This window comes from Notolepis coatsorum (genome assembly GCF_963971535.1).
Source record: "Notolepis coatsorum genome assembly, chromosome: 17".
NCBI lineage: Eukaryota > Metazoa > Chordata > Actinopteri > Aulopiformes > Paralepididae > Notolepis > Notolepis coatsorum.
Genome location: NC_140181.1, coordinates 70,354,634 through 70,381,614, shown reverse-complemented (window position 1 = coordinate 70,381,614; position 26,981 = coordinate 70,354,634). Strand labels below are relative to the sequence as shown.

Sequence of the window (26,981 nt, the reverse complement as noted above, 5' to 3'; positions counted from 1 at the left end):
TTGTCATACCCACACCAAAAGCTGTGTGTTCTTATCTATACAATATGTCCACAGCTCCATTATTCTTTTTCTCGTTTTTCATTTTTTTCCCTTTAAATAATTCCAAAAGGGTTTTTGGCATGTAAATACTACTTCCACCCATCTCTAGAGAGAATACATTATATGTGTTTGATGTACCTTTCACTAGACATCGACTGCTCATCATTACGCCTGTTCTGAATCCTCAGCTTGCATTGTCGAGGCCCTGAAAATAACAACAAGAGTGTATAATCCCAAAGGCCACTCCTGTAATCTGCTCTAAATACTGCTCCTTTAGACATAACCTTGTAGTGTGATGGACAGGTATGGGGAAATCTGGTTGATCAGAGACGACATTGTTTAATACACGGTAGAAAGAGACACTGACAGGTACAGAAAGCTACACAAAGGTCTCTACACAAAAAATTACAATATCATACCAATAATGACATTACACTTCTGGTGAAAAAGGAGAGAGAAAAAGAGAGAGAGAGAGTAATGACGTCAGTCTGGTGCTCTATGCAGACCCAGCAGGCACAGGTACTCATAGGGAGCATGTAGATATCTATAATACTGTATTATCATTATGGCTAGATAGATGTAGATGCAACTATATACACCGCGTGCTATTCAGCATTATCACAGCAAGTTCCTCTTATGCATCCAATGTTTTCTTTTTATATATATATAATATGAAACTTGGCTTGAGTTAGTTTTGAGCGAAAATCATCTCCATCCTTATGAAACATGTCAGTAAACAGAAGTCACGAACCACTGAATTATATAAGTGATGTATAAAACTATGTGAAAAAGGGAGGAAAATACAAAAAAAAAATAATAAAATGGTGATATGTTTTAAAAGAAATTTAGAAAAATAAATTAATTATAAAAACGTACAATTGGCAATTACAGTTTGAGACGTAAAATGGCTTCAGACATAGAAAATGGCAAATAATATCAAACACGCGATCATGAATGTCGAAGACTTGCCATAATGTAACCCACATTAACTTGTGCTGTCTGGCCTTCCCGCAGGTTGGGCGTTCCAAACATCCCCCTTCTATTAATGCACTACTTAGCATTTTCATAGGACCATCGTTACTACAATCGCTCTGATACGTCTACCACTATGGCCTTCTGTCTTCCTTTCCTTGATATGCCTTCATCATCTCTGCCTCTCTCGACCCAACATGCCACAATGATTAAACAGAGAGAGAGAGAGAGAGAGAGAGGGAGAGAGAGAGAGAGATGAACGCCACCCAGGTATGCTGTAAACTACATAGAGTAAGGGCTCAAAGGACATCATTGGGTCGGAGGGAGTGACTCTGTCGTTGCGTCAGTCACAGACTCGCAATCACACCGTCCACTACTTAGGACACTCCTTTGGTTAGTCGAGTCCATCGGATCTGAGAAGTCAATGTGTTGATCGGGTGTTTTAGCAAACTATGGATCATAAAGTCGGTAAGGGACAGGAGCGTATGGGCACGTATGTGTTGACATGTTTTGGTCTGACCATTCCCAGAGGGTGGAGGAGCAAGGGGGGGGGGGGGGGGGGTGTTAATCTAGTATGGCGGCTGAGTTGGGCAGGCCGTTGTTGGTGGGTGGTTGGAGGGCAGTAGGGTTGAGGGGGGAGCTTTCCGGTAGGCTCTGGGGCGGCTCGGGGGCCTCGCTGGGGCGGCTGTACTGGCTGACCAGAGACTCGTCCAGGTTGAGCTCGGTGGTGACGGCACTGCTGCCATTGTAGTCCAGGTGGTCACTGCACAGCTTGCTCTCGTCACCCAGGGACGGCTGGCTGGCCGTGCGCTTCTCCTCCATGTCACTGCCGGAGAGGTAGAGAGGATGAGAGAGGCACAGCGAGAAGGATGGAGGGTATGGGAGGATGAAAGGTATACTGTGTACTGTTTGAAATTAAAGCATTATAAATTATACCAAGAGCTTTATCTAAAACTAAACAACTGTCTATCTTCTTATACCATCTGGAGATGTGAGAATGAATGAAAAAGAAATGGACATAAAATGAGAACATTACTGTACAAAACACCACACGTCACTGGAAATAAACTGCTCATCTGGGGTGTGTTAAATGGGAGAGCCTCTACTACAGATAAGATAAGTGCATGATCAAAACACCAGAGAGAAGCAGGGGGACACATGCATCAGAAAGCACTTCACAGCGTACCTTTCTAGAGATCTGTAAAGCAGGGGGAGCCATTATGCAGAAGGGGAACAGCGTAAGGAACACAAAAGGGTTAGGAAAACAAAGCGTTGAAGGTTTCAGGGTTGAGTCAGGATTTAAATTAACAGCAAACCTATAACAGCAGTCAAGATATGATGTACATCTAAACGACCGGGTAGACAAACCTGTACTCTCCGAACGTCTCGTCCTTCATTGGGCGAGCTTCTGAGTCCACTTGACCCTCCTCTTTATCTTTGACTGAGAGACAGACAGAGAACGCCAGCAAAAAGGTTATTGGATTTCATTATCAGTCCATTAATCCGCAAGTTCCTCTGCTTGGCTTGGTAATCCACTATCCGAGAGGTTGATAATGACACTCTGTCCGATAGCAGCATAGTGGCAATGCTGTGCTGTAAAATGTATACTATATAGTGTAAAATATATACTATATACTGTATATAGAGTGTGTGGGGGGATATTGACTGGAGTAAAAGGTATACTATATAGAGTGTGGGGGATATATACTGGTGTAAAAAGTATACTATATAGAATGTAAAAGGTATACTATATAGAGACACAGAGAATGTCAGCAAAAAGGTTATTGGTTTCATTATCAGTCCATTAATCCACATGTTCCTCTCTGCTTGGCTTGCTAATCCACTATCCGAGAGGTTGATAATGACACTCTGTCCGATAGCAGCATAGTGACAATGCTGTGCTGTAAAATGTATACTATATAGTGTAAAAGATATACTATATATATAGAGTGTGTGGGGGGATATTGACTGGAGTAAAATGTATACTATATAGAGTGTGGGTGATATATACTGGTCTAGTATACTATATAGAGTGTAAAAGGTATACTATATAGAGTGTAAAAGGTATACTATATAGAGTGTAAAAGGTATACTATATAGAGTGTAAAAGGTATACTATATAGTGTCATGATCCTAGGCCCGGTCCTGGCTGGACTGGGCAGGATGGTAACATTGGGCAGTACCCTCCACCTAACTTTGGGCAATGCCCTCCATCTGACATTGGCCCTCGGCCTGACATTGGTCTCCTACCCTCTAGTGGCCAGACTAGCCTGTTGGTACAGGCGGCCATTTTGCTCTGGTTCCAAATAATAGAATTTGTGTCTAATTGTTTATTATTTTGGGCCACTCCTGTCTATGTGTGATGTCACCCCTTGTTGTGTTGTTGTGTGTCATTGCCGTAGTGTCTAGTTGTTGTTTAGTTTGTCAGTGCCTTTGGTCGTTGTGTTGTGATTCTGTGTTGACCAGGTGTTCTTGATTTGTTAATTAGTCTGGGTATTTAGGTGTCTGTCTGTCCTCCCTTCCTGGTGGCGACATACCTCCAGTTACCCCCTGTTCCTATCCACGTCGTGTCGCACCGTTCTCCCTCTAGTAAGTCTTAGTGTTTGTTGTTTTGTATTGTGAAGTTTGTTATGTAGTTTCTGTATGTTCCTTGTATTGCACTGGATTCGACAGTAAACACCCTTCTCCAAGCTTCACTCCTCGCCTCTGCCTCCTCCATTCCTTCCCTTTCTGTATTATTGTATTCTACCTACCCCATCGTGACAGAATGTCGCCACCAACAGTAACGAATGCAGCAGGAAGGGCAAGTGATACCATCACCGTTGTCCTGACCCTGATGGCCGGTGACATGAAGAGTTACTCACTGGCCAAATGGGGGTTCCTACTCCGGAAGATCGACCAGGTCGCCACTGAGAATCCGACACTGCAGACGGCGATGTGGGAGATGGCTGAACATGTTGCTGTCCTCATAGAGAAGCATAAACCGAAGGCTAGGGTAGCTAGCCTGCCGACTGTTCTCAGGCTTACGGTCAGCCTAGATCCTCCCACAGCCGCTGAGGCTGCTCGGATGTCCATCGCCGATCTGTCGTCTACAGCCAACATAGCTCCGACCGTTAGCTTCGTGCCAATATCTAACCGGTCGTCCCCAGTTAGCACAGCTCCACTTGTTAGTCCCGCCACTATCGATGGCCAGACGTCTCCAGTGGGTACAGCTCCACCCGTTAGCTTTGCTCAGACAGCTAACCAGACGTCCACAGCTAACATAGCTCCACCCGTTAGCTTCGTGCCAATAGCTAACCGGTCGTCCCCAGTTAGCACGGCTCCACCTGTTAGTCCCGCCACTATCGATGGCCAGACGTCTCCAGTGGGTACAGCTCCACCCGTTAGCTTTGCTCAGACAGCTAACCAGACGTCCACAGCTAACATAGCTCCGCCGGTTAGCTTTGTGTCAATAGCTAACCAGCCACTCCCAGCTAACCTAGCTCCACCCGTTAGCTTCGTGTCAATAGCTAACCAGCCGTCCCCAGCTAACATAGCTCCACCCGTTAGCTTCGTGCCAATAGCCAACCGGTCGTCCCCAGTTAGCACGGCTCCACCTGTTAGTCCTGCCACTATCGATGGCCAGACGTCTCCAGTGGGTACAGCTCCACCCGTTAGCTTTGCTCAGACAGCTAACCAGACGTCCACAGCTAACATAGCTCCGCCGGTTAGCTTTGTGTCAATAGCTAACCAGCCACTCCCAGCTAACCTAGCTCCGCCCGTTAGCTTCGTGTCAATAGCTAACCAGCCGTCCCCAGCTAACATAGCTCCGCCCGTTAGCTTCGTTTCAATAGCTAACCGGCCGTTTCCAGCTAGCACAGTCTCCACTGCCAGACTAGGCTCCAGGTTCAGGGTGAGCCTAGTATCTGAGACAGACCAGATGTCTCCAGCTAGCACAGTCTCCACTGCCAGACTAGGCTCCAGGTTTAGGGTGAGCCTAGTACCTGAGACGGACCAGATGTCCCAAGCTAGCCAGGCATTCTCAGCTAGCACAGTTCCCACAGTGAGTCCAGGGCCCACAGTTAGCCTAGCCCCCGAGGCTAGTATGGCTAGTAAGGCCTCCACAGCTGGTCCAGCTTCCACGCCCAGTCCAGCCTCAGCTCTGGGTCCTGGCTCCTCATCCCCGGATCCTACACCACGCCTCGCCGCCGAGACCGATCCGGTCTCCACGCCCTGCCCGGCCTCTCCACCTGGTCCGGCTGCCGTGCCGGCTCCCGGCTCCTCGACGGATCCTGGCTCCTCATCTCCGGATCCTACACCAAGCCTCGCCGCCGAGACCGATCCGGTCTCCACGCCCTGCCCGGACTCTACACCTGGTCCGGCTGCCGTGCCGGCTCCCGGCTCTTCGACGGATCCTGGCTCCCCGTCTGGTCCAGCTCTGCGCCGTGATCAGCGTCCTGGTCCTCGCCGTGGTCCTCGCCGGGGTCTTCGCCGTGGTCTTCGCCGTGGTCTGCGTGGGATACTGCTCCAGGGGTCGTCGCCGCCGCACCTCCGGTCCGGCTCTCCTGAACCGGCCCCGGGTCCGGCGGCTGGAGGGTCTCTCGCCCGGGATCCTGCTCCAGGGTCCAGCTCCCCTTCCCGGGCTTCTACACCTGTACCCACCCCCCCTCGTCGGGCCTCTCTTCCCAGGTCCAGCCCTCCTCGTCGGGCCTCGGTGCCCGTCCCCACTCCCCCTCGCCGGGCCTCGGTTCTCAGGTTCTGCCCCCCTCCCCGGGTCTCGGTGCCCATCCCCACCCCCCCTCGTCGGACCTCTGTTCCCAGGTCCAGTCCTCCTCCCCGGGCCTCTGTTCCCGTCCCCACTCCCCCTCTCCGGGCATCTGCGCCCGTTTTCAACCCCCCTGGCTGCTATGCCCCTCCTGGGTTTTTCGTTCAGCCTCCTGGTCCCTCTTCTTCGGGTCCTCTCCCTGGGTCCTCTCCGGGGTTCCGGCTTCCTCCCTCACCTGCTTATGGACGTTGTTTTCGGGGGTCTGGAAGCCCCCCGTTGAGGGGGGGGTACTGTCATGATCCTAGGCCCGGTCCTGGCTGGACTGGGCAGGATGGTAACATTGGGCAGTACCCTCCACCTAACTTTGGGCAATGCCCTCCATCTGACATTGGCCCTCGGCCTGACATTGGTCTCCTACCCTCTAGTGGCCAGACTAGCCTGTTGGTACAGGCGGCCATTTTGCTCTGGTTCCAAATAATAGAATTTGTGTCTAATTGTTTATTATTTTGGGCCACTCCTGTCTATGTGTGATGTCACCCCTTGTTGTGTTGTTGTGTGTCATTGCCGTAGTGTCTAGTTGTTGTTTAGTTTGTCAGTGCCTTTGGTCGTTGTGTTGTGATTCTGTGTTGACCAGGTGTTCTTGATTTGTTAATTAGTCTGGGTATTTAGGTGTCTGTCTGTCCTCCCTTCCTGGTGGCGACATACCTCCAGTTACCCCCTGTTCCTATCCACGTCGTGTCGCACCGTTCTCCCTCTAGTAAGTCTTATGGCGCTTTTCCACTGCATGGTACCTACTCTACTCTACTCTACTCTACTCGCTTTAGGTACCTGGTACTTCGTTCCTTTTCCACTGCAGGTACTAAAATAAAGTACTCAGTTTGTCTAGCACAGTCTCCACTGCCAGACTAGGCTCCAGGTTCAGGGTGAGCCTAGTATCTGAGACAGACCAGATGTCTCCAGCTAGCACAGTCTCCACTGCCAGACTAGGCTCCAGGTTTAGGGTGAGCCTAGTACCTGAGACGGACCAGATGTCCCAAGCTAGCCAGGCATTCTCAGCTAGCACAGTTCGAGTTATATTGATCGCGCTATGTACGATAGCCATGCTAAAACGCTAGCACAACATCAGCACAACATAAGCTTAAGCCTTAACAAGTCAGCGATCTTTTTGCGAGACTAAACTCTCCGCTCGGTGGCAAATTGTGTTGACGTCGGTTTTGTTTAATCAATAAATGAGGCAGAATACACAGTGACTGTATTGTTTGTTTATTGAACTTGTGCCTGCTGCAACCATAATGAAATCCTATGCGAGACATTCAAGATGGCGGCTCTGTTTTCGTTCAGACTCTCCAAACAGTGACGCGTCTCTCTTCTGACCAATCAGTGGTCTGCAGTTTTTCACGTGACATTTATGGTACCAGTTCTACCCGCTTGGCTCGCGCTTGGAACCAGAGTCGAGCAGGGACTAAAAAAGTACCCGAAAAAGTACCTGGTACCAGGTAGTACCAGGTACTTTGGTAATGGAAAACCGAAAATACCGAGTAGAGTAGAGTAGAGTAGAGTAGGTACCATGCAGTGGAAAAGCGCCATTAGTGTTTGTTGTTTTGTATTGTGAAGTTTGTTATGTAGTTTCTGTATGTTCCTTGTATTGCACTGTATTCTACAGTAAACACTCTTCTCCAAGCTTCACTCCTCGCCTCTGCCTCCTCCATTCCTTCCCTTTCTGTATTATTGTATTCTACCTACCCCATCGTAACAATATAGAGTGTAAAAGGTATACTATATAGTGTGGGGGATATAGACTGGTGTAAAAGGTACACTATATAGAGTGTGGGGGATATGGACTGGTGTAAAAGGTATACTATATAGAGTGTAAAAGGTATACTATATAGAGTGTGGGGGATATGGACTGGTGTAAAATGTATACTATATAGAGTGTAAAAGGTATACTATATAGAGTGTAGGGGGATATGGACTGGTGTAAAAGGTATACTATATAGAGTGTGGGGGGATATGGACGTGTAAAAGGTGAGCTCAATTTGTGTTATAGACTATATGTGGATAATATACAGTATATGTGTGTGTGTGGCTAGTAAGTGAGATTCACCTGAGTACTTTCCTCCTTTGCTCCTCTTGATAAAGCAGAGGATCAGCAGGAGCAGCAGCAGCAGCACGATGGCGCTCACCAGCCCGATGAACCAGCCCTGCGTGGCGAAGCCCGACTGCATCTCCGTCACTCCTGGTGAGGAGGAGAGGACAGTGGAAGGTTGGAGAGGGAGGGTGGAGAGAGAGAGGAGAGAGAGAGAGGGGAGAGGGAGGAGAGAGATGAGAGAGAGAGAGGGGAGAGGGAGGAGAAAGATGAGAGAGAGAGATAGACGGGAGAGAGAGGGAGGAGAGATGAGAGAGCGCGCATTGGGAAGCGGGAGACGGGATGAAAGCACGGGGGAGGGAGAGGGGGAAGGGGGATGAAAGAGAGGATGAAAGGAGGAGAGAAGAGATTAAGAAGAGAGAGGGAGAGAGAGAGAGAGCTCACGGGTGCTCAGTCGGCCGGCAGTCTGAAAAACGTGGTAGACATTACACCGGGGAATACGGCGCTATGGCCCCAAACAAACACCACTAATGGATCATGCCATATAGCTCACCAAGCCCTCGTTTCATCTGTCTTTGAAAGCACTTCACAGTGCTTACTGCCTGCGAGAAATACCCTAGAAATCAGGGTGTGTGTGTGTATGTGTGTATGTGTGTGTGTAAAATCCAAAGGAGAAAAAAATATGTAAAGAGAGAGAGGGGGGGGGGGGGGGTTGGTAGTACCTGACCCCTCCGTGTCGATGTCGGTCTCCCAGAAGGTTTTGTCGCTGTAGGTGAAACGCAGGCGGTAATGAGAACCGGGAGTCAGACCCTGGAGTTCGTAGAAAGACTGCGAGGAATTCACTTTCTCCGACTTCCATTTACCTCCGCCTGTAGACACCCAACACACAGTTACATACACACGCTCTGTGTTTCAATGCTAAGGAGCTCTTTTTCGACAAGGAGCTAATGCTACGCTCACAATAGGATGACGGAAATGTTACATGTTTTTCCTTTAAGAAATGTTTTGGTTCAGATCATATGTACCGTTCTTGTTGAGGTAGTGGACCTGGAAGCTCACACTCCTGTGACGCTCCTTGGCCTCCCAGCTAAGGTTGACGGATCTTTCTCCAGCAGACAGGCTGAAGTTGGCAGGAGGAGCTGTGATGGATTCAGAATGAAAATACTTAAAGTCACAGTCTGGCGTTGAGGGAGAAAGAATGTAGTGGGGCATATATACCTCGTACAGTATTATCTTTTGAATTATTTTATGATTCGGCTCAAACAAGGGACTAAACACGTTTTGCAATTATGCCACATCAATGTGGAACGCCCTACCAAAGCTGTAAAGGAATGTGAATCACTACCCACTTTCAAAAACACTCTCAAAAAACACCTACGGGAGACTGCAATTCTAAACTGGCCCCCATAAATGTCCTAACACAACCCCCCCCCAATGTACAGTAAATGACCAAGTATGGTCTTGTCAATATTCAAATGTACAGTTTTGCTTGTTCAGTTGTACAGTGTCCCCCACCCACTCCTCCTACCCAACTCCCCCCCCCCCCAACCTCCTCCAATGTACAGTTTCTATGTCAAATGTATATACTCTCTTTTCTGGACTCTTCTGGTCTGCATCCCCTTAACAATTGTATGTATTGAGCTGTACTGTACTGTACCCATTCTGCAATCTATTAATAAAATTTTCAATCAATCAATCAATTCCTTTTGTTTTTTAGGGCGTGTTCACACCTGAAAGTCCGCGGATAGTCCGGACTTTCTGGTGGACCAAATGTGAAAATGATACATTGTTTGATTTTGGTCTGCGTTCACACTACCCTTTTTGGTGCGGATCTAATTTGTAAACAAAGGACATACAGTCGCCAAGTCGTTCATCTATTGGACTTTATACAACGGCATGCAAATTTCTCGATTCTGATTGGCTGAAACAGTCAATTTACACGTATGTATTCTTCACAATTCCACGCTCCTGGTCCCAGGACCCGCCCACAACCGAATTACAATCACTCCGCCGTGCGGATTTTTAGGAAAAAACAAGATGGTGGACAATAATCTTTAACAAATGGATATGTTGATAGCGTCATAAAGACTAAATATAAACCGATTCTGTCACTGCGAATGTCTTAGTTCTTTAAACAATGTTGGATGATGTAATTGATGGGTCATGAGTCATTGTGGAACAAAATAAAAATCGCGCGGATTGATTGATTGATTGATTTGCATTTTTTATTTTTTTTTACCTACTTTCAAGCAGCTGGGAGGTGCGCTGTTTTAAGTGAGCATGGCCTATTGGATTGATTGATTGATTGCTAATTTTATTACTGTCCGCCTGGTTTCCAACTGGTTAAGTTTAGGCCCTCTTTCGAAGTTGGTTAAGGTTAGAGTTTGTCTTTAGAGCAGGGCGATAGACCACCAGCCCTGGTTCCAAACTCTAACCTTAACCAACTTCAAAAGAGGGCCTAAACTTAACCAGTTGGAAACAAGGCGGACAGTAATAAAATTAGCAATCAATCAATTCAATAACCCACGCTCACTTAAAACAGCGCACCTCCCAGCTGCTTCTATAGAAAGTAGGTTTAAAAAAATAAATAATTTCTTTTTCCCTATAGGGCAAAGAAAACTTTTTTTAATTTGTTTTACCTACTTTCTATAGAAGCATCTAAGAATGAAGTTCTATAGAAAGTAGGTTAAAAACTAAAGAAAAGTTGGATGTGTTAGTTGGTTAGATGTCTAGGTGAAAGACAGTTGGATGTGTTAGTTGGTTGGATGTCTTAGTTGAAAGACAGTTGGATGTGTTAGTTGGTTGGATCAGGGGCGGAGCTTCAGGGGGGGCTGTAGGGGCGGTGCTCCCCGGGCCCGGGACGGTCGGGACCCAATGGGGGCCCGTCGCCGAGGCAGCAGGCTCCGCCCCCGAGATATTCGCAGGCGGGCCCTGCTGCCTCGCGCCACTGAGTGCACTGACGTTTGTATATTAGGTATAAAGCATCGTAGCCTATAATATGACTTGAACTTGTGCTGCTATTTTCACACTCACATTTAACATTAAAACATGAAAAATTGCAAGTGAATCCCTTCTATTGTCTCCATCTCCTATTTTGGGTAAAATCGTCATCAGCCGTCCATCAACATCATACGTAAATGAACGTCATCATCATCAATCACTTGTCAACAGAGCACTGCCTAAGCATGAGCAGTTATGAACACAAAAGTGGAGCGACAAAACGCAAAGAAAAAGATAAAAGGGACCAAGGAAAAGACAAATTGTCCAAGCTATAGATGTATATTTTTTCCGCCCTACTCTCCTCCTGCGGGAGGAATCTTAAGTTGTTAAAGAGCCCCAGCCCACCAACAACGTTAGTGGGGGTGAGCCAGATTTACAGGTAGGCTACAATCACGAACACACACTATCAACAAGAAAACGTGAGTTTGTGGTAAATGTTGATATGGTTGTTGTGACTTCGTGTAGTATCACAAGCGCTTATGTCCCACTCGCTGGTCATCTCGCCATGATGCGCTTGTTGCAAAACAGCAAAAGACGCGGATATTCTCAAAGCATCTACTCTACTGCAACATGCGATCAGTGTTTTGGTGGCCTATAGGGGACAAAAGTTTAAATGCAACTGTGAACATGTTTGAGGCAATTCACCCCAACACACTACTGCAAGCAAAGGATGAGGAGTTTACACCAAGCTGCCCAGGAGAGCACTATAGTCGGGACATCGCCACGAGCTGCTCTCGTGGTCCGTGGTGAATGGTGTGTCAGAAATGTAGTCATTTTATTAGGCTATGTTTAAGTTTGTTGGCTTTATGTCATGTTATATCATTATCTGTATATATTTAGTTTCTATACCCTTTGTAGAAACGAAATCTTAAATATTACACCTTTTCTTTGGTTAGTTTTCTTTCAAACATTGTTTTAAATTGTAATCTTAGACTTTTTTTACGCACGAGCCGTCAGATTACCACCCCGGATGCGCGTCGGCACCCCGGACTCCCGATATAATGTCAAGCTTTATTGGCTTTAAAGGGCCCGGTCATGTAACCCCGCCCCCCGGCCTGGGTCTGATAGGCTCCGCTGCTGGGTTGGATGTCTTAGTTGAAAGACAGTTGGATGTGTTAGTTGGTTGGATGTCTTAGTTGAAAGACAGTTGGATGTGTTAGTTGGTTGGATGTCTTAGTTGAAAGACAGTTTGATGTGTTAGTTGGTTGGATGTCTTAGTTGAAAGACAGTTGGATGTGTTAGTTTGCTGGATGTCTTACTGAGAACAGTTGGATGCACTTCCGAGCTGCTTCCACATGGAGGCAACTTCTCTTTTTTGTTGTTGTGGGAACTACTTTTTCTGGCGGATGGTTTTTTCAATAAATCTTCAATTAATGTGTGTTTATTGTATAGCAATAAGGTTGGATGAATGTGCCAGTTGTATAAAAGCATTACACCACTTGTAGTCGTGGTTTGTGAAAAATAAACCATGCCTAGGGGGGTCTAACGACCACCCCTAGGCATGGTTTATTTTTCACAAACCACTCCTGCACGTGATGTAATTAAGCATTACATCACGCGCAGGAGTGGTTTGTGAACAAAAACGTTACTGTTAGTTTACTTGCTCAGCTACTGAAGGCTAATGCTGGCTAACAGAAGCTAGTAGTTAAAACGGGCTGGATTAGCTTTGAGCTAACGAGCTTTGCCTTGATGTATTCATTCCATTCTAAACATAACGTTAGTTTACAAAACATTACCTGTCTATATAACGTTGCCTGACGTTTCCCTAATTTACAGTGATGTTGAATAAACATTCTAAAAGTGATAGAATAACACAAAGATAAAACAAGGATAAAAACACAGCCTGTAATCACAGCCTGATATAAAACAATATAGAATAAAATAAAAAGAGAAAACAAGAGATAAAAACAGGAAACTCTGGACAACATTATTAATTGTGTGATAAAGGAAATAATTATATCATGCACCAGTTGTAAATACCGGTAGGTTAACTCTGTAACTAATATAATCTGGAGATTTAATAGGAAGCTGTTACTGGATCAAGACTTTGTTATATAAAGCAACATATAGAAATATGAATTCCTATAAATAATATAAAGGATGACGTTGGAGATTGGAGTATGATAACTTATTGATAGAGCTAGCAATTATAACCATAATAGCCCTAACAAAAAGAATTACGGCAGAATCCCAAATTATTATTAAATTATAAAACCCAGAGACAAATAATTCAGTTAGAAGTAATATACAAATAAATAACATGTTTAAAGATTTATTTTAAGGAGTTATATACAATGGAAACAGCAGAAGAGAGCACACTTAATTTGGATACATTTTGTAGATCAGCCAAGCTAAACCCACTAACAACAGAGGAGAGACTGGGGCATACTAGATCTATAACAACAGAGGAGAGACTGGGGCATACTAGATCTATAACAACAGAGGAGAGACTGGGGCATACTAGATCTATAACAACAGAGGAGAGACTGGGGCATACTAGATCTATAACAACAGAGGAGAGACTGGGGCATACTAGATCTATAACAACAGAGGAGAGACTGGGGCATACTAGATCTATAACAACAGAGGAGAGACTGGGGCATACTAGATCTATAACAACAGAGGAGAGACTGGGGCATACTAGATCTATAACAACAGAGGAGAGACTGGGGCATACTAGATCTATAACAACAGAGGAGAGACTGGGGCATACTAGATCTATAACAACAGAGGAGAGACTGGGGCATACTAGATCTATAACAACAGAGGAGAGACTGGGGCATACTAGATCTATAACAACAGAGGAGAGACTGGGGCATACTAGATCTATAACATATTGTTTTAAAATCCCAATGATGTCATGGGTCCACCAGACAAAAAACGCAAACACCACATAAGGGTTAAAGCAACTATGATGCTAATGAACAGTGGAGTGTTAGTGATAATCAGCGTGTAGTTGTACCTCCATCCAGTGTGGTGGCGCCCTCCTGGGTGATGGACCTTGAGTCTGGAATAAAGTCTTCATCATCATCATCATCATACTAGATCTAAACCCACAAACAACAGAGGAGAGACTGGGGCATACTAGATCTATACAGAGGAGTTGTACCTCCATCCAGCGTGGTGGCGCCCTCCACGGTGATGGGCGCCCCGTCCCCGGCCGCGGTGCGTCCCCTCAGGTAGAAGCGATATTGGCTGTGTCGGTCAAGGCGGTCCAAGGTGAGGCGGGTGACCGTTGGGTCATCTATGGTCTCCACCTGCATGGGACTGTCGTCGCTCTCCACGACTGATCGCCGCACAGAACACAACATTCAATCAATGTTAGGCCTCTGACATCTAGGCTTCTGGGTGTCTGACATGTGATTGACCGATAAGCACCATTAGCAGGCTCATGTATTGATCTCAACGCTATTGATCATGTTTGGGGGGGTTGACGTATCGACTGTCTACACGACTGACGTTTCTTTTCAGTGTCTTTTTGCAAGGCACTTATCAAATATAAACATTCATGGTGCCTAAACATAAAGGCCTCTCACCCTTTGAGAAGTTTTTTTCTTTTTCTGGAAGATCTTGGAACCCTAGAACTCTATAGTTCTCAACAACCTGCAGCCATTGAGATATCATCATCATCATCATCAAGATTCTAATCTGGGGTGGGAGTTTGTCCACCTGAAAGGGTTAATGATAGCGTAACGGTGTGAGGAGGGGACCCACTCTGTTGGTACTGCAGTAGATATCCTATGAGGACTCCGTTGGGCTGGGCAGGAGGGGTCCAGTGTAGCGTCATCTCTGTCTCTCCTGGGCTCTCCAGGAGCAGGGACGTAGGAGGACCAGGAGCTAAACAACAACAATTCAACAAGTATTCATTGTTTCTTAATTGTGCACTGTTGAGTCTGAGCTCGAAACACAAACATTTCATTACCTGCAATGCCCCTGTATTGTTGTGCATTTGACAAATAAAGAACTAGAACTTGAACTTGAACAACACACCCAGGCTTCAATACAGAACACTTACGTTGAGTTAATGACTCAACCATTTTGTCCTACATTAATGCATGCTGTCTTGTCTGCTACTGTCTCCTCCCTGTCTGTGTCTGTTGCCGGCTCAGCGATATTCCTCACAGCTTTTTCCACCTCCCTATTTCTCTCTGCACCCCCCCCCCCCCCCCCCCACACACACACCACCTTCTCTGAATCTCAGGGTGCTTTCTCACTCACCATTCGGGGTCGAATCAGCGGCGGGTCGAACCAGAAAAGGGCGTGTCTGTCTGAGTGAGAACGCTCCCCCCCGTCCCCGCCCCCCGCTGATTCGTCCCCGGGGGCGCTGAACCTGGACCGATGAAATAGGTGGTCTCGGGTGCGGGCCAGTGAGAGCGGGGGGCGTGACACACACAACGTCGTTACTGTAATGCTTTTCATGCTTGCTTGAATTTTGGGCAGATAAAACCACACAGCAACAACTGGACAATACCCACAAAAACGATATTTATGGGCAATTTGAGAGTTCAGACCTCAACCAAAAACAAGCATGTGGAGCCTCACAGCTCAGTGGATGAAAACATGAAGCCACGTTACAACGCACAGCACTTCCCTGGCTCGCATTAGGCCTGGCAATTTTGTTTGCCATTGCTATGTCTATACATTGGTTTCTTGTTCGAATGCATTTATTTCTATTAGACCAGTGGTGTTTCTAATGTTATCTAGCTACTGATAGCTCCCGATATCATCAGTTTGGTGCTGGCTGGCGTTAGCTGCTAGCCACAATGCTATACTGTTATACTGTTATATTCCATTCACGTTAGCATGTAAGCTAACAATCGGCGCAGATGAGACTAAACTCCGCTTTTGGTGTTCAATTGTGTTGATGTTAGTTTTGTTTCATCAACAAATGAGAGGCAGAACACACAGTGAATGTATCAGTTTTGTTTATTGCACGTTCTTTGCTGAAAAATAAGTGCTACAGTGGCTATACTAGACTAGTAATAGGCTAAGCTAACTAGCGTTAGCCGTTAGCCCTGGGACATGCTCAAAAGCGGACTCTACAACACCATCCATTCGTGAGAAAAGGGGGTGGGTTATATTGACAAGGCTTGACAACAGAGGTTCAAATATAACTTCATATTTATTGGTTATTTGTTTATTTTATATCAGCATCCAGTCTCTGCCGCCGTTTTAACACTCTTCCTGTTTACATTTTCGAGCGTGACATCATCGCCTACGGCAAGTGTACACGCTCAAAACGCAAACCGTAAACAGAACCCGGAGCGAACCAAGACTGAAGTGTGTACACAAACTAGAGGGGGGAGAGGGAGGGGGGAAGTTTGCACCCTAACCGGAACGGACCCACACCCTAACCGGAACGGACCCGAATGGTGAGTGAGAAAGCACCCTCAGTGTCACTTCCCCTCAGTGGCGGCTGGTACTATCTTCCATTGGTGGGTCGCAACTCGACGTTAGGTCGAGTTGAAAATGTAACGTAACGTTAATAAATGCTCTGGAGCAATCTCTCTCTCTGTCTCTCGGATCAATCCAATAAATAATTAACACATGTATATGTTGTCATTTTAAACAACTCACCATTCATTCATTCATACATTATGCATCAGCAGCAGCGAAATTAATGTTATAGTTCACAACACAGCAGCGCGTTTTGAAGTGCTATTATCATCTCAGCATTTCATAGCCGCATTTCTCTGAGACACAGGATTGTGAGAGAGAGAGAGAGAGAGAGCGAGAGAGAGAGAGGGAGAGAGAGAGCGAGAGAGAGAGAGAGAGAGAGAGAGAGCGAGAGAGAGAGGGAGAGAGAGAGGGAGAGAGAGAGAGAGAGCGAGAGAGAGAGAGAGAGAGAGAGAGAGAGAGAGCGAGAGAGAGAGAGAGAGAGAGAGAGAGAGAGAGAGAGAGAGAGAGAGAGAGAGAGAGAGAGAGGGAGAGAGAGAGAGAGAGACCGAATTAACTCACTGTTTACGTGGTCGAGCAGGAGGGCTTGATAAAGTGTATAATGTCCACTGTTGATGTATATCCAGTTATCCACTCTGTCCAGAGTGACTGCATCCAGATTAGCTTGTTAGCACAACACAACAGTATTGTGATGAATTCAATGAACGAGCTGTGTCTTTGCCCATTTCCGCGTCGAACAGCCTGCAAACTACCTGGCGTTCTATCACCATGCTCTAAGACAAACTCTAACCTTAACCAACTTTGAAAGAGTGCCTAAGCTTAACCGTCGAAAGAACTTGCCATCACGCTCTAAGACAAACTCTAACGTTACATCCTTAACCTACTTCGAAAGCTTAACCAGTGTAGAAACTGTCGTCGGCCAATCAGAGAGCGTCTCCGCGAAATGCGGCTACGGAAATTCTAGACGGAAATTCTAAATGCTTGCCTAGACCGCTTCAAATCGCGCCCGGCTTCCATCATAAACATCATATTTCAACGCACAACGCGTTACGCACTGATTGGCTGCGACGGATACAGCGATGAAACAGTGACGCGCACTCAGAGCGCGATTGCGTCTAGCCCGGGCCGAGAAATACGGCTAGGAGAAATGCGGCAGGAGAAATGCGGCAGGAGTGAGTCACTTCCTGTTCAGGAAAACGATTATTTTTTTATTTGATATATTAACGTTATATTGTGCATTGGAAACACAAACATACATAAAATGAGTAAATATTATTCATTTTAAACATGTTTATATTATTTATAGGGCTATAAAACAAAAGAAAAATATTTTTTTCTTCTTCTCTCATTTAACAGGTGGGTCGGCGCCCTAGCGCCCCCGGTGGCCAGCCGCCACTGCTTCCCCTGCTGGCACTCTCTTGTATCTCTCTCACACCCCTCTCCCTTTCTCTCTCTCTCTCTCCCTTTCTCTCACCTCTCTCCCTCTGTTTCACAACCTTTATTCCTGGTTAACCCAGCCTCTCCTCCCCCTCCCAAATGGGAAAGATGTATATAATTATTGCAAGTCAAACATATGGCAGTAATAGATGTAGTAAGGTAATGATATCTTAAGGCAGAAGAAACTATATGTTTCTTATAATCCTTTACCTTATGGGCTATCTCTTTCACCCCCCTCCCTCTCACCTCTATCTCCCTTCCCACCCCCCTCAGCCCAATCCCTCCAACTCTCCTTACCTTCTCTCTTGTTGTTTTTCATGCTTTTCAAATGTTATTGTAAAAGTGAGTTACAATTAAGAGGTAAAATACTATATAGTATTCTATGCATTGCAACAACATCATTATGTATACATCTCAACATCAATTTAGTTAGATGTTAAATAGGCGTGTATGACCAAATGGGTGGACATATAGTTGTGTCTACAGTTAAGTATTCTTAGCTATTGCAAATAGCTGATTATTGTATATTGTGTGTGTGTGTGTGTGTGTGTGTGTGTGTGTGTGTGTGTGTGTGTGTGTGTGTGTGTGTGTGGGTGCGTGTGCGTGTGTGTGTGTGTGTGTGTGTGTGTGTGTGTGTGTGTGTGTGTGTGTGTGTGTGTGTACTAGTCCAAGTCTCTAGTCCTTTGTCCTGATTACTTGTAATGTCATGTTATGATGTAAGTATTATCGGTCACAGTGTAGTTTCTTTTGTGGACCCCTGGAAGAATAGCTACAGCAATGCTGTAGCTAATTGGGGATCCTAATAAACAAAACATCTCTCTCTCTCTCTCTCTCTCTCTCTCTCTCTCTCTCTCTCTCTCTCTCTCTCTCTCTCTCTCTCTCTCTCTCTCTCTCTCTCTCACCTCCTTCGTCTGTCTTGAAGGACAGGTTCTCAGAGGGGGGTCCATCGCCCTTGCTGTTGTACACGGTGACGGCGAGGGCGTAGTGGGAGAACGGTCTGAGTCCCCCGATCACCTTCTTCTCCTCGTTGGCCCCCGTCTGCAGCACCACGGTGGTCTCCGGTTCCCGGGCCCTGCGGCCTCTGTGGTGGCCCCTGGCGCCGAACCTCGTCAGGTGGATCTGAAGGGATTTAAGGTTGAAATTAATAAGGAATCAAACTCATTGAGTGAACTTAATTTCCCTTGAAGTTACTACAAAGGTGAGTGGAACAGCTGTATCATCTTCATATACATATTCTTCATCTGCTGATTCTAAACATAATAATAATAATAATAATAATAATAATAATAATAATAATAATAATAATAATAATAATAATAATAATAATAATAATAATAATAATAATAATAATAATAATTATTATTATTATTATTATTATTATTATTATATAATAATAATAATAATAATAATAATAAACGTTATTTGTATAGCACCTTTCATACAAAAATTGCAGCTCAAAGTGCTTCACAACAGAAAAAGATAAAATGAGCACATAAGTGCAAATATATAAAATCACAGTTTTTTACATTAACATCCCAATAGTAATGTTGGAAGTTAATTGAACACTGTGCTCTACTGCGCAGGGGGTAGGACCTGATAAAGCATTATTGCTTCTTCCTATTCTTTTTCAGACAAAAGACTGTTTTGTTTATTATTTGATCTTACTTTATTATTATTATTTATTTTCACAGCAAATTATCTTTGTATTTTTCTTTTACATTGTTATTTCATTATATGTATTGTTTGAAATAAAACTACTCATTCATTCATTCATTCATTCATTCAATAATTCATTCATAATCAGGTATGAAATATAAGACACCATTCTGTTATGCCAGCACCACTTAAGAGGGGTTCGAAAAGGTTAAAGGGGATATTAAGGCATTTAAAGGGGCAGTTTTATATTATGCATTACCAGAGATAAGCAGCATATGATTAGGCGTTTCATAGTTTTTTAATGTAATATAAGGCTCTTCACTGTGCAACCTTAGAACGTCAGTTATACGGCTTTTGGCACACTAGGTCCTGACTGCGCCGGCTGTGAACGGAGCATGTTTTATTCACGAGGACGGCAGCTGAATATATCAGGCTGAGCGGCGAGAGGAGGAGATCCAGTATCAGCACCTTGTATCCTAGCAAGTGTCCCCTGATGGTGTCTCTGTCCACCGCTGCCCAGGTCACCCTGATGGCGGTGCTGTTCAGGAGAACCACGCCCACATCCATAGGTGCCTCCAAGGGAACTGAGAGAGAGAGACAGGTGGAGGATGAGGAGAAAGGAGAAAAGGGAAGAAGAGGGGGAGGGGCGAGAAAGAATATCGAGAGATCAGAATCAATCTAAGCATCAGAAGTAGAGCTTATTGATGAAAACCCAATGATTTCATTGTTCCTACTGGTGGACGGTTTCCATTTGACAACATAAACAATTCTAAATGGAACACATTTTATTTCCTGTCAGAGGTTGAAATGAGCAAACACTGTGACAGGAAATCAGCTGCAGTCCGAGCAGTTCCCTAGCAACGCAATTCAGATTGAGATTCAGATTATTTTATTAACTATAAGCCATAACTATAGGGGCAGCGGTGGCCTAAAGGTTAGAGAAGCGGGTTTGTGACCGGAAGGTCGCCAGTTCGATCCCCCGGACCGGGAGGAAAAATCTGGGTTGGGGAAGTGAATTAATAACTCTTTCCCATATCCCTTAACACCAACTGCTGAAGTGCCCTTGAGCAAGGCACTTAACCCCCAAATGCTCCAGTGGAGTTGCTCAGTGGCCAACAGTGTCAGACTGTGGTTGTATTGGGAAGCTCCCAGGTGTGAATGGAAATGTGTGAATGTGAAGCAGGGCGTAGCTGAAAAAGAGCATCCTTGCTCAGCGAACCTACCCTGGGTAAATAAAGGTTAAACATATAAAACTAAACATTATACACAACATACATTCTATCTATAGAAACTAAAACTATAACCGAAACTATAGACTATAGACTATACACAACGTATATTCTAGCTATATGTTAGCAGCAATTCCACTGACATTCCACGTATATCCTGGTCTTACCGTCCTCTCCTGTGTAGCCAATGACGGGATCCGGTTCAGGCCCATCCCCTTTCTCATTGACGGCCTGGACTTTGATCTCGAAGGCGGAGAAGTTGCCAATGTCAGTGACGATGAAGGGCGGTGTCGTGGTGTAGTTGGCGTGCCAGGTGGGCCCGCTGCCCACCACCCGCCTCCACAGTACCCGGTACTTGAACTCCGGGCCGTTGAAAGCGCGCTTGTCCATCTCCTGCGTCAACGGGGGAACAGTAGCCAATCAGACACAAGCCCCTCCCAATACAAACGGTGCCTAATTTAGACGATCACAGACGTACAGTAGGTAGCGTGTAGCGTGTAGCGTGTAGGATACACTACCTGCCACATGATGACCAGAGTGTCCGGGTCTATGGACTCACTCCTCACGTTCTCTGGGTTGTTGTCTGGAACTGTGGAGAAAGAGGGTCATATATTGTGGAACTAGTTGTTAATAGTTGAACGTAACAGGAGACTACATAAAGTGGTATTCACACACACACACACACGCGCACGCACACACACACACACACACACACACAGTCTAAATAACATGTCTCTAGCCTAAAGCAATGCTTCTCAACCTGGGGGACGCTACGAAAAGATATGCAAATGCTTTATTATCCTATTTATAATCTTTGGTATCAATGCTTCTCCTTTTGAAATAATGAACATCTGAAGTCTAAAGCCTGCCTCCAATTGTTAATCAATAGCCTGAAAAGGGTAAATGAAAGTCATTATTTGGTAAATCGTTCTTTCACACGCTTAAATGATGAGTTTACTTTTTGTGAACCCAGACCCTCTTTCAACATTGTCTGGCAGGATGTTGACTAGTACCATCATCACTGAGCAGGAGTGAGAAATATTGCACTGTGCTGCATTTCACCAGGCTCCAATAGAGCAAGTGTTTTAGCCTTCAAATACCATGATATATGTCCTTCAAATACCATGATGCATGTCCTTCAAATACCATGATGCATGTCCTTCAAATACCATGATGCATGTCCTTCAAATACCATGATGCATGTCCTTATATGTCCTTCAAATACCATGATGCATGTCCTTCAAATACCATGATGCATGTCCTTCAAATACCATGATATATGTCCTTCAAATACCATTATACATGTCCTTCAAATACCATGATATATGTCCTTCAAATACCATTATACATGTCCTTCAAATACCATGATGCATGTCCTTCAAATACCATTATACATGTCCTTCAAATACCATTATACATGTCCTTCAAATACCATGATATATGTCCTTCAAATACCATGATGCATGTCCTTCAAATACCATGATATATGTCCTTCAAATACCATGATATATGTCCTTCAAATACCATGATATATGTCCTTCAAATACCATAATATATGTTCTTCAAATACCATGATGCATGTCCTTCAAATACCATGATGCATGTCCTTCAAATACCATGATGCATGTCCTTCAAATACCATTATACATGTCCTTCAAATACCATTATACATGTCCTTCAAATACCATGATGCATGTCCTTCAAATACCATGATATATGTCCTTCAAATACCATGATATATGTCCTTCAAATACCATGATATATGTCCTTCAAATACCATGATGCATGTCCTTCAAATACCATAATACATGTCCTTCAAATACCATGATATATGTCCTTCAAATACCATGATGCATGTCCTTCAAATACCATAATATATGTCCTTCAAATACCATTATACATGTCCTTCAAATACCATTATACATGTCCTTCAAATACTATTATACATGTCCTTCAAATACCATGATACATTACCTTTTCCAAAATAGGAAGCTCACAGTATATATAGATGTGTCTTCATATGTTCTACTGAGGAAAATGGTTGTGTAAACCGTATCAAATCGTATCAAAAGTTATAATGAATTTCATAGGCCATTATGCATGTAACCAGGCAACTTAAATAACACAAAGCCTATGAATCTCATTATAATGTTTGATACAATGTACGATACATCATATCAAAAGTTATAATGAGTTTCATCACTTAGATAGCACAAAGCCTATGAATTCATTATAATGTTTAATACGATGTACAGTTTACAACCATTTCCTCAGCAGAACAAATGAAGACACATCTGATTATACTGTGAGATTCTTATATTGGAAAAGGACAGGTATCGTGGTTTATTGAAGGCTAAAACACTTGCCCCATTGGATTGGATTGGAGCCTGGTGAGAGGATGCAGCACAGTGCTGTACGTTTCTCAATACTAACTAACGCCATCAGTGAAATTATGACCTGTACTAGTCATGCCAGACAATGTTTAAATAGAGCCTGCACTAGTCAACATCATGCCAGACAATGTTTAAATAGAGCCTGCACTAGTCAACATCATGCCAGACAATGTTTAAATAGAGCCTGCACTAGTTAACATCATGCCAGACAATGTTTAAATAGAGCCTGCACTAGTCAACATCATGCCAGACAATGTTTAAATAGAGCCTGCACTAGTCAACATCATGCCAGACAATGTTTAAATAGAGCCTGCACTAGTCAACATCATGCCAGACAATGTTTAAATAGAGCCTGCACTAGTCAACATCATGCCAGACAATGTTTAAATAGAGCCTGCACTAGTCAACATCATGCCAGACAATGTAAATAGTCAAACAAATTAAAAATAAAAAGAAGGTGAACCCATCCTTTAACTGTGTTGGGGGTCACTAACATCTGTTTTTAGTCACAGGTGAAAAAGGTTGAGAACCGCTGGCCCTGTCTCTTACTCTCAGCAGGCGTGTTGTGGAGATCAGAGGACTTGCTGGGGTCACTCTTGGCCACATCGTTGATGGCGATGACTCTGAAGCGGTAGGACATGTAGGGTAGCAGAGGAAGGCTGCTGCTTTGTCTGTTCCCTCCCACCCTCTTTAGCTCCTCCCACCCACGCTCCGTAGAACCCTGATCCTCAAACTGCACCACATACTCTAAAGAGAAGGAGACAGACAGAGAGAGGGGAGGTAATTATCGATGGAACAAAGGAAGTGTATGAATAAAGTAGACACTTTCGGCCTTACAGGAGTCCACTGCTGTGCAACAAATAAATAACTCTGTCAGGGTAATGAAAATACAGCAGCCTTTCATTTTCTCAGGGGGAGACAGATGATATGGGTTTGCGGCTCAAAGTATTTGGTGTTAGCCAGGATGAAAAAGCTGTGTGCGTGTGTTTGTGTGTGTGTGGTTGCTTGTAGAACCATCACTTATATTGATTTGTCTGTGGCGGGCACACTATAGCGAGAGAATGGCCAGCACTGCTAATACGATATTTTGAAAGTGCAATTTACTACAAAAAAACATACTGAGCACAAATGAGCAATTTATTAGAAGATGAAAATGGTGGAGGTTTGGAAGTATCTACAAATAAGGAGCTGCATAAAGAATCTGGGGGTTACATGAATTGACCCATCTCAAACCCTGCTCTGATCCTCCTGTTGCTCTCCTCAGACAGAAGGACACAAATGTAAGGATAATATGGGAAAGAGATTTGAACTAAAACATAGAAGCCGATAATAATAATAATAATAATAATAATAATAATAATAATAATAATAATAATAATAATAATAATAATAATAATAATAATAATAATAAATACATGTTTTATAGCTTTTCTTGACCCCGGTGGCAGAGGTAGTGAGACAAACAACACACAAACATAACACAAAAACACAAGGATGGATGGGGGGGACTAAGAGATGGATCTTGAGGCAGGACTCTGAGTCTTGTAGGAGAGTTCCAGAGCCTGGGAGCTGCCCTGGAGAAGCTTAGAGATTCAGTGGGCAAATGTTTACATTATTATACATGAATCATCCACAGGTGTTATTATTACACCAAATGGGACGCATCGATGACAATTATTGTTGGAATTGTAAAAATGTAACAGGTACTTTGTGGGAATGTATTTTTTAGTACTGGCGAGTGGTTGCGTAGTGGTTGCGTAGTGGTTGCGTAGTGGTTGCATAGTGGCTACATAGTGGTTGTATAGTGGTTACAAAGTGTGGTAGTGAAAGGGTTAACCTTCTGTAGTGTTTTAGTGAAAGGGTTAATACCAAGATTGGGACCACAACAAAGACGGACATTGACTCAAACTTAATTACATTTGTGTCAGTAATGTATGTATAAATGTGTATTTATGCGGATGGTGTGTGTGTGTGTGTGTGTGTGTGTGTGTGTGCACCTATCACAGGGCTGTTGTGGTCATCTCCGGGGGCCCAGCTGAGGGTGACAGCACGATGCCTGGGGTCGCTGACCTGCAGGAGACCAGGGGGGTCTGGACGGTCTGGTAGAAAGACAACAACATGTTTCTGATTCACACTTCACCACAAATACCTTTAATCAACCTTTTATAATTTATTCCTACTTAAATGCCATCCGAATGTAAACCGAATGGGTTGAATCACCACCGAAAATAAGAAATAAGACTGGATTCTTTTAGTTGATTGACTGAGCTCTTCATATAAGAACTAACACTAGACAACATGTAACTAATTATATGGGTTTTTAATTGTATTCGCTGTCTTTTATGGCTGTAGAGGATTTGTTTACATTGGCGATGTTTGTAGAAAATAAATCTATATTCTGCTTTATGATTATGATGGTCGAGAAAGTTTCCAAATGCTTATCTTACATCTAGCAATACAACTCTTTAAGAATGCATGTGAATATTGATATATGGGGTTGGAAATCATGGATTGGGGCTGTAAGGCACTTTTAAGTTACTTAGTTGATGGCGGCTACGTGGCGTAGTGGGCAAGGCACTCGCCACGAAATCTGGAGACGCTGGGCTTGCCTGTTCGAGCCCAGCGCTCCACATTTGCTTTCAGTTTAGCTGGTCGTTCATACTAATACACATTGGCCATATTAGGGGGTGGGAAACTGATGGGTGGGGATCGGGTGTTGTGGACAGCGACTCCTACAGGTCGGTTGGTGCGCCTGCGCAGTAGAATCAGGAAGTGTCGGGGGCAGCGTGAGCCTCCCACGCGTTACTCCTCGCCACTGAGAGATCGAGCTGCGCAGGTGAAAAGATGCGACTGCTGTTACCTCAAGTACCGGAGGGGACTTGTGCTATGTATGACTTAGTCCACATTGCAGCCGGCTTGTGGGAGGCAAGAAACAGCGTTCGTGACAGGGGAGGGTTGAATTGGATGATACGAAATTGGGATGGGAGAAAATATAGAAAATGGGAGAAAAAGTGGATAAAAAAAAAAGGTACTTAGTTGATAATAGGCACTGTAATATAGTCAACCTCAGACATGTATTGGCAGTATACTGACAAGTGTATGGTCCATTGTCTCACCAACTAAAGTGATGGAGCCGCTGGCTTCAGCCATGTCCAGGTTAGTGATGACTTCACAGGTGTACACACCCTCGTCCTCCGCCTGCACGTTGGCCACCATCAGATCTGGCCCTTCGAATGTATACCTGGAGCGAGAGGCGAAAAATTATCATCTTTGTAATAACTTTGTCACGATGTCCATCATCGTCATTATTAGCTTTAGGCTTATCACTGTAATCATCATCATCATCACTATCACTGTAATCATCATCAACATCACTATCTTCATCACTATTACTGTAATCATCATCAACATCATCACTATCACTGTAATCATCATCAACATCATCATCACTATCTTCATCACTATCACTGTAATCATCATCAACATCATCATCATCATCATCATCACTATCACTGTAATCATCATCAACATCATCATCACTATCACTGTAATCATCATCAACATCATCATCACTATCTTCATCACTATCACTGTAATCATCATCAACATCATCATCACTATCTTCATCACTATAATCATCATCATCATCAACGTCATCATCACTATCTTCATCACTATCACTGTAATCATCATCAACATCATCATCACTATCACTGTAATCATCATCATCTTCATCACTATCTTCATCACTATAATCTTCCTCATCATCAGCATCAACGTCATCATCACTATCTTCATCACTATCACTGTAATCATCATCACTATCTTCATCACTATAATCAACATCATCCTCATTAACATCATCATCACTATCACTGTAATCTTCATCACTATAATCATCATCATCATCAACGTCATCATCACTATCTTCATCACTATCACTGTAATCATCATCGTCATCAACATCATCATCACTATCACCATAATCATCATCCTCATTAACATCATCATCACTGTCACTGTAATCA

At 44.2% G+C, this 26,981-nt stretch overlaps 1 protein-coding gene across 1 annotated transcript in view; it reads right to left on the bottom strand.

Moving 5' to 3' along the window:
• Nucleotides 1-373: 373 nt before the first annotated feature.
• The window catches only part of l1cama (L1 cell adhesion molecule, paralog a), a 71,928-nt gene continuing 45,320 nt past the window's right edge, over nucleotides 374-26,981 (bottom strand). Inside the window, 15 exon segments of the mRNA XM_084333872.1 lie at nucleotides 374-1,837; nucleotides 2,380-2,452; nucleotides 7,860-7,991; nucleotides 8,564-8,710; nucleotides 8,867-8,980; nucleotides 13,804-13,848; nucleotides 13,951-14,127; nucleotides 14,556-14,678; nucleotides 18,578-18,794; nucleotides 19,800-19,915; nucleotides 20,728-20,953; nucleotides 21,079-21,149; nucleotides 23,503-23,700; nucleotides 24,951-25,052; nucleotides 26,070-26,194. Of these exon segments, the coding sequence (XP_084189998.1) occupies nucleotides 1,576-1,837; nucleotides 2,380-2,452; nucleotides 7,860-7,991; nucleotides 8,564-8,710; nucleotides 8,867-8,980; nucleotides 13,804-13,848; nucleotides 13,951-14,127; nucleotides 14,556-14,678; nucleotides 18,578-18,794; nucleotides 19,800-19,915; nucleotides 20,728-20,953; nucleotides 21,079-21,149; nucleotides 23,503-23,700; nucleotides 24,951-25,052; nucleotides 26,070-26,194 (2,128 nt within the window). The 3' untranslated portion in view covers nucleotides 374-1,575.